The sequence below is a fragment of the Silurus aristotelis genome (genome assembly GCF_946808225.1).
Source record: "Silurus aristotelis genome assembly, chromosome: 3".
NCBI classification, from domain to species: Eukaryota; Metazoa; Chordata; class Actinopteri; order Siluriformes; family Siluridae; genus Silurus; species Silurus aristotelis.
The window spans coordinates 32,469,627-32,484,213 of NC_139576.1; the positions used below are offsets into that span (position 1 = coordinate 32,469,627).

At 44.3% G+C, this 14,587-nt stretch overlaps 1 protein-coding gene across 1 annotated transcript; it reads left to right on the plus strand.

The window, feature by feature from the left end:
- Window positions 1–2,303: 2,303 nt before the first annotated feature.
- On the plus strand, window positions 2,304–11,499 carry LOC310724080 (uncharacterized protein). The gene is made up of 3 exons (XM_083537851.1): window positions 2,304–2,472; window positions 10,662–10,790; window positions 10,865–11,499. The coding sequence occupies exons 2-3, from the start codon at window positions 10,687–10,689 to the stop codon at window positions 11,223–11,225; spliced, it is 465 nt and encodes a 154-aa protein (XP_083393977.1). The 5' UTR covers window positions 2,304–2,472; window positions 10,662–10,686; the 3' UTR covers window positions 11,226–11,499.
- The last annotated feature ends 3,088 nt before the right edge of the window (window positions 11,500–14,587 follow it).

Consider the following 14,587-nt stretch of genomic DNA (forward strand, 5'->3'; position numbering starts at 1 on the left):
GCTGCTCCAACTCTGCTGGGGTGCAGGCCATCAGGGCGGAAGAACCTAGGACGCTCCCAGAAACAGTTCCAGTTATAAACAAAGAGAAGTTTATGTTCTCGACACCATGACTGTAACCATTCATTTAGAGCTAAAAGTCTACTAAACTTCTCAGCCCCTCGCTGGTAAGTGGGAAGAGGTCCTGACACAATGATCCTCATTGTGGGTGATGTGCTGCGTACTGTCTCCACCAGGATCCTGAAGTCCCTCTTTAAGATCTCCATTAGCCGCAGCCTGGTGTCGTTTGCTCCGGCATGGAGAACAACCGCTCCGAAGTTCTCGTTCAGGATCGCAGGTACCTGCGCAGCGACATCCAGAACACGAGCACCAGGAAAACAGCGAGTGTGCACCTTATCTTTAGCTCGGGTAGCGCGGACATGCCGGACGATGGAATCTCCGAGAATAACAGTGTCGCGTTCCGTCTCGCGGAGGGGGACGAAGCGGTTCTCGGTCGAGATCTCGAAGGCCGGTGGTGGAGGTGGAGACGTCCTCGATCGGGGCTTGGCTTGTCTCTTCTGCCACGGCCGCATCCAGGGTCCATGTTGCACCAGTGCCGGAGTTGTAGGTGCGCTGGGCCTGGGCAGAGAAGCACGCGGAGTTGATGTGCTGGGAGCGTTAGGTTCAACCCGGGAGTTTACCTGGGATGAGTGCACGTCCGCCCGGGATGTTTCCAGCGCCACTTTCCGCTCTCGCAGCCGGTCATGTGTCGAGAAATAATTTTAATCAACCTTATCTAGCGTATGTTATAATCAAACTAACATTAATCCAACAAAAAAATAACCTAAATCAAATATAGAACTGATTAGATACAATAGAAGTAGTTTTGATAACACCTATTTAACTATATGTTAATCAAGTCTTTATTTACACCAAGTATAAAATAGTAATAATAAGATATTTACATGTGTGAGAAGGATAGATTCTCTGACTGAATGTTATAAGTGTGTGGAATAGATAAAGGACAGAAAACGACCTTGAGGGAGTTTTAAGCATTTTTATTGGGATAGCAAGGCGGTTGGGCTGCTGCAGCTGCAGGAGACATGAAGGAGTAGCTTGGCCCAAGGCCGGGTGAAGGCACAGGAGCACGTTGGTTTGGCGCAGGAGATGTAGGGGAATAATCATTGGGAGACCAGTGTGAGGGATAGGGAGAAAACGGTGGGGGACAGGAGCCTTCACTGCAGTTGTCATCATAAGCTCGATAGCGGGTAGCAGAGAGATCAGGAGAGGTCTGTGTGCCCATGTCGCGCGTAGCAGTGCTCTGCACTATGCGAGGAGGCAGATAGGGATTCGCTGGAACAGTTAGGCCAGAGAGTTGTTCAAGGAAATGAGCAAGCTCAGCAGCAAGTGAGGAGAGCTGGAACTGGCGGTATTGTCTGCGAAGAAGACCCATTGGAGATATTCCAGAACGTTTGCGTGGCGGAGCTGAGCAAAAGAGACCAACAGAGATAAGATGTTAGACAGGGTAACATCACGGTGACTGCTAGGTGTAGGCAAAGGATAACACACATTCAAGAGAAAATTCTATATACTATGCAACAATCGGTTCAGAATGCACAATTAAAATATAACCTGGGCACTTGCAGCTATCACATAAAATAATATAATCAAGCACATGTATACAGACAATCTAATACACTGAGATAACTCAATTCAATAAATGAAGAATAGCAAACAGCATTATAAAAAGAGTAAAGCATAACACTTACCCATTGCAGGTGCAGGAAGACAAAATAGGCCGCAAAAATGGTGTTCACACTTGGAGGACTGAAAACAGCGTATGGTTGGATCCAGAAAAATAAGGGCTTTATACTCACTTATTTTTTTTTATATAAAATCAAGGAAAAGGCCGAATATAAGGGGATTTGGGAAAAAACAGGAACTCCAAATATGGTGTTGTTTGGAGGAATAAGCACCAAGGTCAAAGATAAGGGGAATTGAAAAAAGAGGGCAAGATCGGAAAATAAGGGGAATTACTCAAGGTGAAGAAATTAGAAAAAATAGAAAGATACGGTGGCTACAGAGTATAAATACAAGCGTGAAACAGACAGTACTTGTACTTCCTCACTTTGGCGTGCTCTATCATTTTTGATGTGCTGTTCATTTTGATGTGAGGTACCCATCTTCTATTGAGCTTATTGGAACGTGTATGGAATAAAGAACTTTGCTTTTACTCATCTGAGACTGAGGATCCTTCATTGGCAGTTTGTGTCTATTATATTTAAGTTTTTCTAGAGTTGGCTGAGCATTATTGGGAATCTTCTGAACAAAAGAATCCACCCTCGATGTGTCGCCTCAGAGACGGGCTCTGAGTTCCGACATATTTAATGGCGCCCAACGTGGGGCCCTGAAGGTCAGCGTAAAGGTCGAAAACCTGAACAGGGGACCGAACATTCTGTGGGCTGCAGCCGCTGACAACAAGATTCAGAGAAAAAGGTAAGCAGACACCTGTTATACTCAAAGTCTGTGATTAGTAACTGTATGCCCATAGGGTTGTCGGCCCCGGGGAGGGTATAGACTGCTGACCTAGGGTCCAAGAACTATTGGGTGGAAAAAATTTAGTGTTGGATGAGAAAAAGCAAACATGAAATAAAGTTGAAAAGGTGGAGAGTCACTGCGTATAAGAGGCGCAGGGTGGGACCCACATGAAATAAAGTTGAAAAGGTGGAGAGTCACTGCGTATAAGAGGCGCAGGGTGGGACCCACGTAGAACTACGGCTAATTATTTGTACCTTAGTCTGTTAGACTTTCCATATGGTCTAATAGGTTGCAGACTATGCAGACCGAAATCGCGTAGACCCAAAGGTGAAGCCTTGGTGATTCGGGTTCAAGTCCCGGTGTGAGAAGATAACACTTCTCATATGGTCTAAAAACAGGATAAGATACCATAGGTCTTTATTAGGGGATCCAGATTCGCAAACTGGTGTGGAAAGGGTACATTTAAAAGGTTGTGAGTTGTTAGTATAAGAGTAAAAAGGCTCGGAGAGTCACCGTAATGAGTACGGGGTGGGACCCGAGGATATGAAGTGATGGCCATGGGTACATGTACGTTGTGTTAACTGCAGTGTGTAAATATTTTGTTGTCATAGTATTTGTAAAGAGTGTGTTTGTGAAAGCCGGATTGAAGAGTGTATTTCTATGAATGCTTGTGTGCTGTCTGTAGATAAAATTGTGATTATACTTGTATCATTGTCATATCTGTATTATTAATAAAATAGTATGGTATACACACGCACACATTAAAAGTACAGGAGAGCTGCGCGTGGACGAGAGAAGGAGCACAAAAGGAGGGGGCGCGGGCACGCGCATTCAGACACGGAGCGCACGAGGGAGGGTGCGCATGCGCATAGGCGCACGGAGCATAGTACACACACACACACACATGCAGCGCGATTGAATAAAGAATAAATAAATAAATAAACAAGTAAATAAAATAAAGGGAATATAGCAAAATAAATGTGAACTTGATGGACATAGAGATAGAAACGAACGGACTTAGAACCCATTTTTGGGACGAAAGGACATACAAAGATAGAAACGGTATAGAGAGGAGACAGACAGAGAAGCAGATACAAGACAAATTGTGGGCTATTACACGTTTACATGGTATAGAGGTATTACACCAGATATTTCCAGAGGAAAACTGGTATGAAAAAATAAGAAGCATCTGGAAACCCCAACTGTTAAGCCCAGTATTGCGCACCCTAGTGGAAGCCCCTACACCTAGTAAAGCAGTGATACACCTGTTTGATTTCATAGCAGACCCAAACAGTGAAGACGAAGAACCATTGATAGAATTAAATGCAGAAGTACCTGAACAGTCTAATTATTGCTCGGGACTGACAGCAACTGTTGTAGTAGAGCCTAAAGAGGTAGTGTGGGAAAGAGGTGCAGCCACCTCAATTCTAGTTGATAAAATCAACTCGTTAAGTGGACAAAGCCAGAAAAATCCAACACGACCTTGTAAAACAGTGAGACGAATAAACGTCTATCTAAAGTGGTCTGCTCAAAATAGAAACCCAGGCCACCGTAGAGAAGCACACAGAGCGAGACAAGGGTGCATCATGAGTACGGAGGAATCTCCAATCACGCCTGTGGATGTGATAATTATAAGGCATAAAGGGGCTGAAAAGGAGATCAAAAAATACATGAAAAAATGGAAAGACCTGACAACTGGGGATTTGCAATGGCCAGAAGAGGGAACATTTAATAAAGAAAAGTGTGATGTAATGAAGACCAGAATAAGAAATTGGGGAGAAATAAAGAAAGAAAAGAAGGAAAAGACAAAACGGAAATTAGACATCATTGAGTGGTTCGAGCATGAGGGGGAAATGCTAAAAGTACACAAAGAAAAGACAGAGAAAGGAACAGGAAGTAAAGAGGGAAAAGGGTCAGAAAAGGCCTCAGCCCCACCATTGGAGGAGTTTGAGGAACAGAAAAAACCACCTCCATATGCTGAAGCAAAGAAGCATGAGGTGATTAGCTTCTACCCAGTACTAAAGAAAGAGTATCATGACATACAACTAGACATAACAGGAGGACGGATTAAAGGGAGAATGGAACTTCCAGCTCCAGACAACAAGATAAACAAGGAAAGAGCAAGACAAACAAATAGAGTGTTATTTCAGACTCCTGATGAAGAGGAGGGGAATGATGAAGAAAACGGCAACGAAGGGAGATATGACTATGAACACGATTATGATCTAGATATCCCACCTGAAGAATGGGAGAGAGAGCGAGAGGAATTGGAACCGCCTGAGTATGACCAGAATCAAAGACATTGCCAGAAAAAGCAGCCACTAAGACATACAAGGGGTGAAAGCACCCCTAAAGTACAAGAAAGACTAAGCAAAGCCACCTCTCTTTCAGACCTCAGAAACAAAAAAGAAAGCAAAGAAGATTCAAACTCAGGAGAAGAATGCAAGGAAGAAGAAGAGTTTATTATTCTGAACCCAGAAAGAGGGGAAAAAGTGCATGTTCACGGAATATTGGAAATGACGCCAAGAATGCCACAGAAAAGTGATCCACTGCACACAGAGGTAAAAACTCTGCAGGAAGAAATGACATTTCATGAAAAAGAAAATGCAGCAAACAGACAAGAACTGGCAGACACCCAAAAGAGGATGGAAAAAATGGAAGAAATCCTAAAAGACACTCAAAGGGAAATGAGCCAGACAAAGGAGATTATAACGAAAGTGACAGGTGAAAATCATCAATTAAAGGTGAAGCTATACCAACACGAAAATGCCCAATTCGAGGCAGAAATACAGAGAGTAGAACAGAAAAGCTCAGAAAGAATGGACCAGTGCCAACAATATATTGATGAGCTACAACTTCAACTGTCAATGAATCAGCCAAAAACCAACGTCAAGGCCGGAAGAAAGGAAAGTCAGAAGAAAACAAGAGAAACAACAACGAACTTTCCACAAGAACACAGAATGACAAGGTCACAAGTACAAAGAAAGAATCATGATGATGAAGAGGAAAGCATGGAAGAAGAAGAAAGGATAAGTACTAAATACCGAAAATCCTTGCAGATGCCAGTCATTATAAAAGGCACAGACTCAGTATACACACCATGGTCATTTATGGATCTTACGGGACTAATAAGCAGACTGCCTAACATATGTGAAGGAGCACAAAGATGGATAACACGCTTTGAAGAACAGACTATGGGACAAATGCTGGCTATGGGAGATATCAAGGCAATTTTGACACAGTCATTGGGAAAAGCTAAAATGATAGAAATATTGGATCAGGCACACCTAGGAGAAGTGGGGAAGGATCAAAAGTATGATCGTTGGACATTTGGAGTGAAAAGAAATGACGTATGGAATGCACTTCGCTCCGCATACCCAACTCAATCTGATTTACCCAAGGTAGAAAACCTAAAAATGGACGAAAAAGAGGGGGCTGTTGCCTTTATTCTTAAATTACAGAAAGCATGGGCCGAAGAGATGGGGTCAGCATGGGATGAGACAACGGCTAACATCACATTGTTCAAAATAATGTTAAAAAGGGCACTTCCAAGTGAAGTACAAGAAAAACTTGAGTCAGTTGTGGGACTTAATGCCTTGCCCTGGGCAGCTTTCCAGGCAAATGTCACACATGCTGTGGAAATGTATAGGAAAAAGAAAGAAGCAAATAAACAGGCAGCAGAAGATTTAATAACATTGCTGCACAAAGCACAGCTTGGAGAGATAACTCGGAGCAAACAAGAAAATCAAGAAAAACGCAAAGAAGAGAAAAGTTCAGCTAAACAAGCAGCAGTCATGATGGTACCAACGCATACACAGAAGGATTCAGCTGGTCAAAACATACCAGATCAGGGAAATCAGCAACTAATGCCCGTGGGACAACCAATGATGGCATATCCAACATATCAACAATCTCCACCACAAAACAGAGGGTGGGGGCAAGGAAGAGGCAGAGGAAGAGGAGGAATGTTTCAACCAAGATCACGAATTATCAACCACCGAGAGGAGGAAGATGCTGGAACTGCCAAGATCCCAACCACATGATGAGAGACTGCCCATATCCAATAAGACAACAGCAAGGTAACCAACAACAAAATCAAAGTTGGCAAGACCCCGGAAATTGGGCAGGACCATGGATGGGCCAGAGTCAGCAGAATCAACAGACTCAAGCAAACTTTAGAGGCGGCCCTCCGGGGCCACCTCAAGGTAACATGTGAAGATGCCCAGAGAAGCCAGAGGGGGAGCTGGTACAGTGCCCCACCTCACTGTACCCTGCACAAGAACCAACCATAATGGTGGATGTGAGTAACCAGCTCCAAGCATCGTTTTTTGATTGACACAGGAGCAACATTCACAAGCATTGGAAAAGAAGGCTCTAAGCTCCCCCTCTCACGCAAAGCAGTAAAGACAGTAGGTTTCTCGGGTAAAACTCAAACTTTGCATTTTACAGAGCCACAAGACATAACAGTAGAAGGAATCACAATACAAGCACCATTGTTGTATTCCCCTGATACCCCAGCAAATCTATTAGGCAGAGATGTATTATGCAAGCTAGGAGCAAAAATCTTCTGTGGACCTACAGGAGTGTGGGTCGAACTTCCCGAATGCCTAGCTCAACAGTATGTGATGGTGGAAAGAAAAATAGAACAACAGACACTGGATAAAGTCTATTGGCTGGAACTCGATGTGACATCCTCAGAAATTCACAAGCTGTATGACCACTGGAAAACATGGTTCACGAACATGCGTCCAGAATGTGTGGAAACCAGGAAACCATGGCATTGCACAATAAGGTATGATGAGGGGGGACAAGATGAAGAATACGAGACGTTGTGGGGAGAACATGTAGAAGGAAACCAGTATAGTCTCAAAGCAGAAAACGTGATCATTGGTCCCCAAGGAATAGCTGCAACAGTACAGCTACCAGACCACATTGCACAGTGGTATTCAGTCGAGAACTCTGTTCCACATGTCTCCCTAATGATCAGGCAAAATTTTAAATCAAAAGACTTAGGGCCAATGGTCAGAGAAGCAAGTCAGAAAACTGAATGGATACCAATAGGAGAAAATATGAGCGTGTCATTGGACAGGAAATATCTCAAAATAAAACTAACAGCTGAAGACAGTGTGGTAGCTCACACCGTTTTGATCAACAGACAGGTGCAGGTGAGAACGCAAGTAGGACAAATTGGACAATGGCAGCAGAAGGTAGAACAGACTGGACTAGAAAAAGAACAGGTACTGAAACAGATTCCGGAAAAGCTATGGACTAAACATCAGACAGATGTAGGGTTAGTTAAGTCATCAGGGTTGGCGAAAATTCAATTAAAACCCAGTGTGCAGTTACCTTACCAGAAACAGTACCCATTGTCGCAACAAGCGATAGAGGGGATAAGACCAACCATCGAGGGATTAGTTGAAGCAGGAATCTTAATTCCAACAAACAGCCCTTGCAACACACCCATTTTTCCGGTCAGAAAACCTAATTCAGACAAATGGAGATTGGTCCATGATTTAAGACCAGTAAATCGTGTGGTGGTAGCAGAAAATCCTGTAGTACCTGATCCACACACTTTGTTAACAAACATCCCCGAAGGGACTAAATGGTACACTGTGATCGATTTATGCTCAGCATTTTTTAGTGTACCTTTGCACCCTGAGTCTCAGTTCCTGTTTGCATTTACATATGGGGGAAAACAATACACCTACACGCGTCTGCCACAAGGGTATTGTGAAAGTCCGTCAATTTTTAACCAGGTGTTAGCACGAGATCTGGCAGATCTAGACATTCAAAGCAGTTTACTCCAATATGTGGACGACCTACTAATTTGTAGTCAAACTAAAGAACAGTGCATGAAGGACTCGTTAAAGGTCCTGGAAACACTAGCTCATAATGGACACAAGGTCAGTAAGGAAAAATTGCAATTCTGCCAACAAAAGGTAGAATATTTGGGTAGAGTGCTCGAAGGCACTACACGCAAAATCTCACCCTCACATGTGGAAGCAATTCAGAAAACACCACAACCTCAAACAGTACAACAGATGTTGTCATTCTTGGGTTTAGCTGGTTTTAGTAGACCGTGGATTTGTGATTTTGCATTAAAAACACAACCTCTCAGAGACATGATGAAAGCAGCTGATCAGACAAAATCTAGCGCACGACTGGTCTGGACAGAAGAAGGCAAAAAGGCCTTTGAAATAATCAAAAGTGATCTAAAATCTGCCCCAGCACTAGCCTGTCCAGACTACACAAAACCATTTCACCTCTATGTCTCAGAAAGGCGAGGTTTTGCGTCAGCCATTTTAGCACAACAGCAACAGAGTATGGGGAAGAAGCCGATTGCATACTATAGCACAGCTCTTGACAATGTGGAAAAAGGCATGCCACCCTGTTACAGAGGATTGGCAGCCGCAGCGTTTGCCTATCAGAAAGCATCAACAATCATGATAGGTCATCCAGTGACCCTGTACACTTCTCATGCATTACATGCTCTGCTGACAAGTCAAAAGTTTGTAATCACAAATGCACGAAGAACAGGGTATGACGTAATTCTGTCTGCACCGGAACTGACAATTGAGAGATGCCTCACAAATAATCCAGCTGATCGAGTAGTCTTGACAGATGAGGGAATTCCCCATGAATGCACTACAGAGGCAGAGAAATTTCTAAAAGCCAGAGATGACCTAGAGAACCAACCATTGCAAGATGCCCAAATTGTCATGTTTGTGGATGGTTCATGCTATCGCTCAAATGATGGCAATAAAGCAGGATATGCCGTGGTCATGCACAATGAGGAAGATGACTCGTTTCGAGTACTAGCTAGTGTAAGTGTGCCACAACCTTGCTCTGCCCAATTGGCAGAAATAAAAGCTTTAGCAGCAGCATGTAGACTAGGAGCAGGGGGAAAGTGTACTATTTACACTGATTCAGCCTATGCACATGGGGTATGTCACACATTTGGACCCATCTGGGAACAAAGAGGGTTCCAGAGAGCTGATGGATCATCCATTTTGCATGGTCCCGCAATTTCTGATTTGCTCAAAGCAATGATGCTTCCAAAAGCATTAGCCATTGTGAAATGTAAAGCCCACAAATCTGATGGGGAAATGATTAGTAGAGGTAATGCAGCAGCAGATGAGGCAGCTAAAAAAGCAGCGGTAGGCGAAGACTGTGTGAAAGTGATGATGCAGGAAGGAGAGCATGAGGAAGTAAGAGGGCAGGTAACAGAAGAAGATCTTGGAGAATATCAGGATTTAGCAAGTGGGGAAGAGAAAGAAAAGTGGAAGAAACGGGGTGCAGTACAAGACCCCAACACAGGGTTATGGAGAAGTGTTGATGGAGTGTGGGTGGCACCGCTAGCTCTTCTACCGAGGCTCATTGCTGATTCACATGGGGTAGATCACTGTAATCGTAGGGAGACAATAGACACAATCCGAAGGAATTGGTGGTCGCCATATCTGGCCAGTATGGTGGACAAATTCCTGAGGTCCTGTGAGCTATGTGCAGCACGTAATGTCAGAAAACATTTCACAGCACCAATCAGTCACATTCCTGAACCAAGGGGACCGTTTCGACATTTGATGATGTACTTTGTGGACATGGCAGACAGGAAGGAAGGGAAAAGATATATCTTGGTAGTAATAGATCGTTTTAGTAGATGGGTAGAAGCAACAGCTACTGCCAAGAATGACGCAAAGACTGTGGCTAAGTTTCTGATCAGGGAAGTAATTCCAAGGTTCGGGATACCTGATAAGTTGAGCTCTGACAATGGACCACATTTTGTGAATAATGTGATCAAGGCATTTTCAGAAGCTTTGTGTATCAAGCAAAGAATGGGGTGTGTTTACCATCCACAATCACAGGGAATGGTTGAACGGGCAAATGGTGTGTTGAAGGAGAAAATAGCAAAAATTTGTGCTAGCACAGATTTGAATTGGGTGCAGGCTCTTCCACTGGCATTGATGAAAATGCGCTCTCAAACAAACCGCAATACACACCTGACACCACATGAGCTGCTGACTGGACGACCCATGCCAGTCGCTTTTACACAAGGACCTTACACAGGCTCCTCACTTGACCAACTTGAAGCAGACATGTCTAGTTATTGCAAACATCTGACGCAAATACACAGAACTTTATATTCACAGGTCTGTGAAGCCACACACGGAGCACATGTTGATGAGCCACTGCAGCAGGTGCAACCAGGTGATTACGTGTACATCAAAGTGTTCAAAAGAAAACACTGGAGTGAGCCACGACGTGAAGGCCCATTCAAGGTGGTATTAGCGACTCCTACCGCAGTCAAGGTCGAAGGTAAGGAACACTGGTATCACCTTAACCATTGTTGCAGAGCTGCAGTGAAAGGACCAAAGTGGAGGAAATCTCAGGCTGAGTTGGCACACTGTGCCCACTCTGACGACTCAGAAAGCGACGACGACAGCGCTGGCCCAGCTCAAGACAGAGGGCCAGCATACAGAACACGTGCCAAAACCAAACAGCCACGACCAGTTGAAGGGGAACCGAAGGCAGGGTGCTCATATCAGGTTGATTCACAACCACAGCACGAGACAATAGATTCTGACAAACTGGAAGAGACTGTTCATAGACTACTAGACAGTGACGAAAACACTCTCATTCCACCTGAACAGTTTGGCACCCTTAATCTACAAGATCTAGTAGACCTAGATATCAATCTACCTGTGGAACCATGATGGAGAGTTCCCCAAAACCCAAACAGACTCACCCCACCAAAAGAGACTGGGCGGTACTTGTCATGGCTTTAGTAGTATGGTTCATTTGCACTTACATTTCCCTTGACCGATATCTACATCATCCAGCAGATGTATCAGTCCCTTTGTCTAACATTTCTCTAAATAACTGCTCTCAGCCCGCAGCATGCCCAGAAAGTCGCAACATGTCCACACACAGATACAAGAGATCTAAACCTCTATGGTCCCTAGATCACCACGCTAAAACCAGTCTCACTTCAGCAGAAGCTGCTAGAGTTTCTGTATATTTGGCAAGAAACGTGCTTGCAGACCAATTCCGGTGTGCACTGGGTGTTTTGAATAACACCAAGGTCCTACCATTCTTTCCTGCAACTGCACAACATATATTTGTAACATATACTATATCCCTAGCTCATCCTCGTAACTCAACAGAAACAACAGACACTCCCGAATACGAGATGAGACTTGAGGCTCGAATGACCGACACAGATAAAGGAACAGACATTATAGTGGTCACAGGTGTACCTCTCAGAGTTGTCTCTCGTATGGCAGGCTCCCGCAGTTGTGCTGCTATCACGCTTTTATGGTTCTACGGTTTTCCCCAAGTAGGTCTCCCACATGGCACATTCGAAAGAACCTCAGTAGAGTCTCTAGTGTATGGGACTGATCTATATAAGATTTTTGTATATGTCCCTAACTGGCAAGAAGGGATGAACCTACCTAGAATACAACTCAGTTTTAGATACAAAAACCCCATCTATCCCTCCAATTCAAAAGCCCCAACTTGTGTTAGATGCACTGAAAGGATCAACGTAACATCAGTAAAGCAATATGCAGAAACTACAAATATTCAGCCAAACCTTAACCTGTACAGACAATGGCTGGAAGAGTCAGGACGTGCAGCAGTGCCTAACTCTACATGTATTGTATGCGACAGAAGATCTCGTCGCCCACCTCGTGTTATGCCAACAGTAGGGTTAGAGGCATGCGACAAAGAACCCTATGATACCACTCATCTCTGTCCAGCAATATGTTTATTGGGTTCAGCCGCTGAAAATTATGGAGCCACATGGATGCGCTCCCGTAGTGCTTCATGCGAATATCAGCCCCTAGCCACACTCAGTAATGATGACTTGCGGGTGATTGTGCACCCAGAACAAACTTTCCCATTGTGCCTTCGCGCAAAAGGAGTAATTACTGTAGGTTCATTACCCGACAAAGCATGTGTACAACAGATTGACGCAACGTTCCACATACTTAACTTAAGACAGTCTTGTAATTCCTCCACACAAAAATGTGACATTAATGCACGTAGACAGTTTCATGTCCCGAACTTGAGGATGGGCACACTGCCCTTAGCGGACATATTTTGGTTCTGCCTGTGGCATGGTCTTTGCGCTCCAGTAGTTCTAGAAGGACGTCTCATTGTTATGGCGGTAAATGAGACCCGCTTAAATGACCTGTTTAGATCAAGACGACGTCGGGATGCTCCTCAGGGTAACATTGCACAGACCATTTTATCTAGTATCGTGAACGACTATAGGGATAAATATCTCACGATCACTAATAAATCTAGGTTACCCTCATGGGGCCCGGATCCTGATATCTATATAAGTTGGAAGGGCACACCAGTAGGTGTTCCAGCTGAATTTGCCGCTCTAGACAAGGGTGCCTCCAAGGCATTGACAATGTTTCTCCCTTGGATCCAGATAGATCGCAATATGGCCTGGATAAATTATATTTGGTACAACCAACAACGTTTTATCAATCACACAATTGAAGCCTTGAAACTGATATCGGAACAACTTCATGCCACTACACTAATGGCTGTGCAGAATAGGTTCGCGATTGACAAACTGCTTGGCCCAGACCAAGGTGTATGCCATCTTATTGGGGAGGACTGTTGCGCGGTTATTCCTCTCCACACTGGCTCTGCAGGTCCGCTACACGCTCTACTGGACCGTATGGTGAAAGCTCGTGATGAGATGGTCTCCAATAATGCGAAGGAATCTGCTCTGTCCAGCTGGCTAAGTTGGCTTTTTTCTTCGAGCTGGTTGGCGGGACTGGTACGCATTGGAACTACACTTGCCATTATTCTTGCAGCCGTGGCATGTTTTGTTTGCTGTGGAATTCCTTGTCTTCGTGCTCTTATCAGCAAGACTGTGCACTCACTGTTCGGACAATATGTACAGTTCCCAATGTCTGCTGTCACAGAGCAGGAATTTCCTGTAGATCACATCTATGCTGCCATGGACCATGATGTTTATGTGGACATGAATGCAAGGCTTTTTGCCCTGTGCGAAGGACACAAATAACTTTCCCCAGACATATCCTTTTTACTATGTATATATATATATATATATATATATATATATATATATATATATATATATATATATATATATATATATATATATATATATCTAACTAACCATCTATTTATCCGTGTTTGATTACTGCTCTCGATAATAATGACATGCTCACTGAGTCTTCCTTCTATATTTCCACTTTTAGGAAAACTGCTTCGGATGCTTGCTGTCTTAATTCTGTTGTATGAACCATGTTGTTGTTGTGAGTTCTCCATGTTGTGTGCAGGAACATGGCCGCTGGTGAACCCAGGTGGCTACAGCCGAATCTGCGGCTGTTTCCTGGTGTGTGCGCATTCACTGACACGTGTTATGAGGGATATCGCTTCGCCTTCGACACATTCAGGGGTCCCTGTGAAGCGTGTGATGCCCTCGCCTTTGACCGTCAGACACATTGCTTGTGGTGCCAGGGCTGTGACGACTGTCCATTGGGAGACCGGTGCTATGATGGACCCCGTGATTGGTTCGGTTTTCCTCCACAAAGAGATGATTTTGTTTGGGAAACAGATGAGGACCAGCGTAGACCAGTGACCGCCATTATGCGCCACGCTAACATGTTTTCTCCGGAGGGAATGTGGTTAGACTCCATTCAGAACTCTGTTTATGATCTTCCTGGTGGACTCCAGCTGGTCACTCGTGTATTCACTATGCGTCGTGCTATCTCCCTGGCCGAATCATTTGGAGCTCTTTCCTTCTCAACAAGAGCTCGTAACACCCATAGTTTCCTGCTCACGACCTTCGTCATGCAACGCACTACTGTGACATTCTACACCATTACCTTAGGAGGCTATGTTCTGTGGACAACGGAACCAGCCAAACATCGGAACTGGCACTGTCGCCCTATCCTGGTTCGCAGATGCCGCATGCGTGCTATAGACTCAGAAATAATCTCAATGCAGGGAAGACGTTCCCGCTTAAAATGGTACTACGCTGTGTGGTTCGCGATACAGACTGGTCGCCGTATAACTGCTCCCTTAC

Excerpts from the sequence above, each read along its gene's own strand:
- LOC310724080 (XM_083537851.1), top strand. The coding sequence starts at position 10,687 with ATGTTGATGAGCCACTGCAGCAGGTGCAACCAGGTGATTACGTGTACA. Across the intron at positions 10,791-10,864 it reads GACGTGAAGGCCCATTCAAG|AGCTGCAGTGAAAGGACCAA; the intron begins GTGGTATTAGCG and ends CCATTGTTGCAG.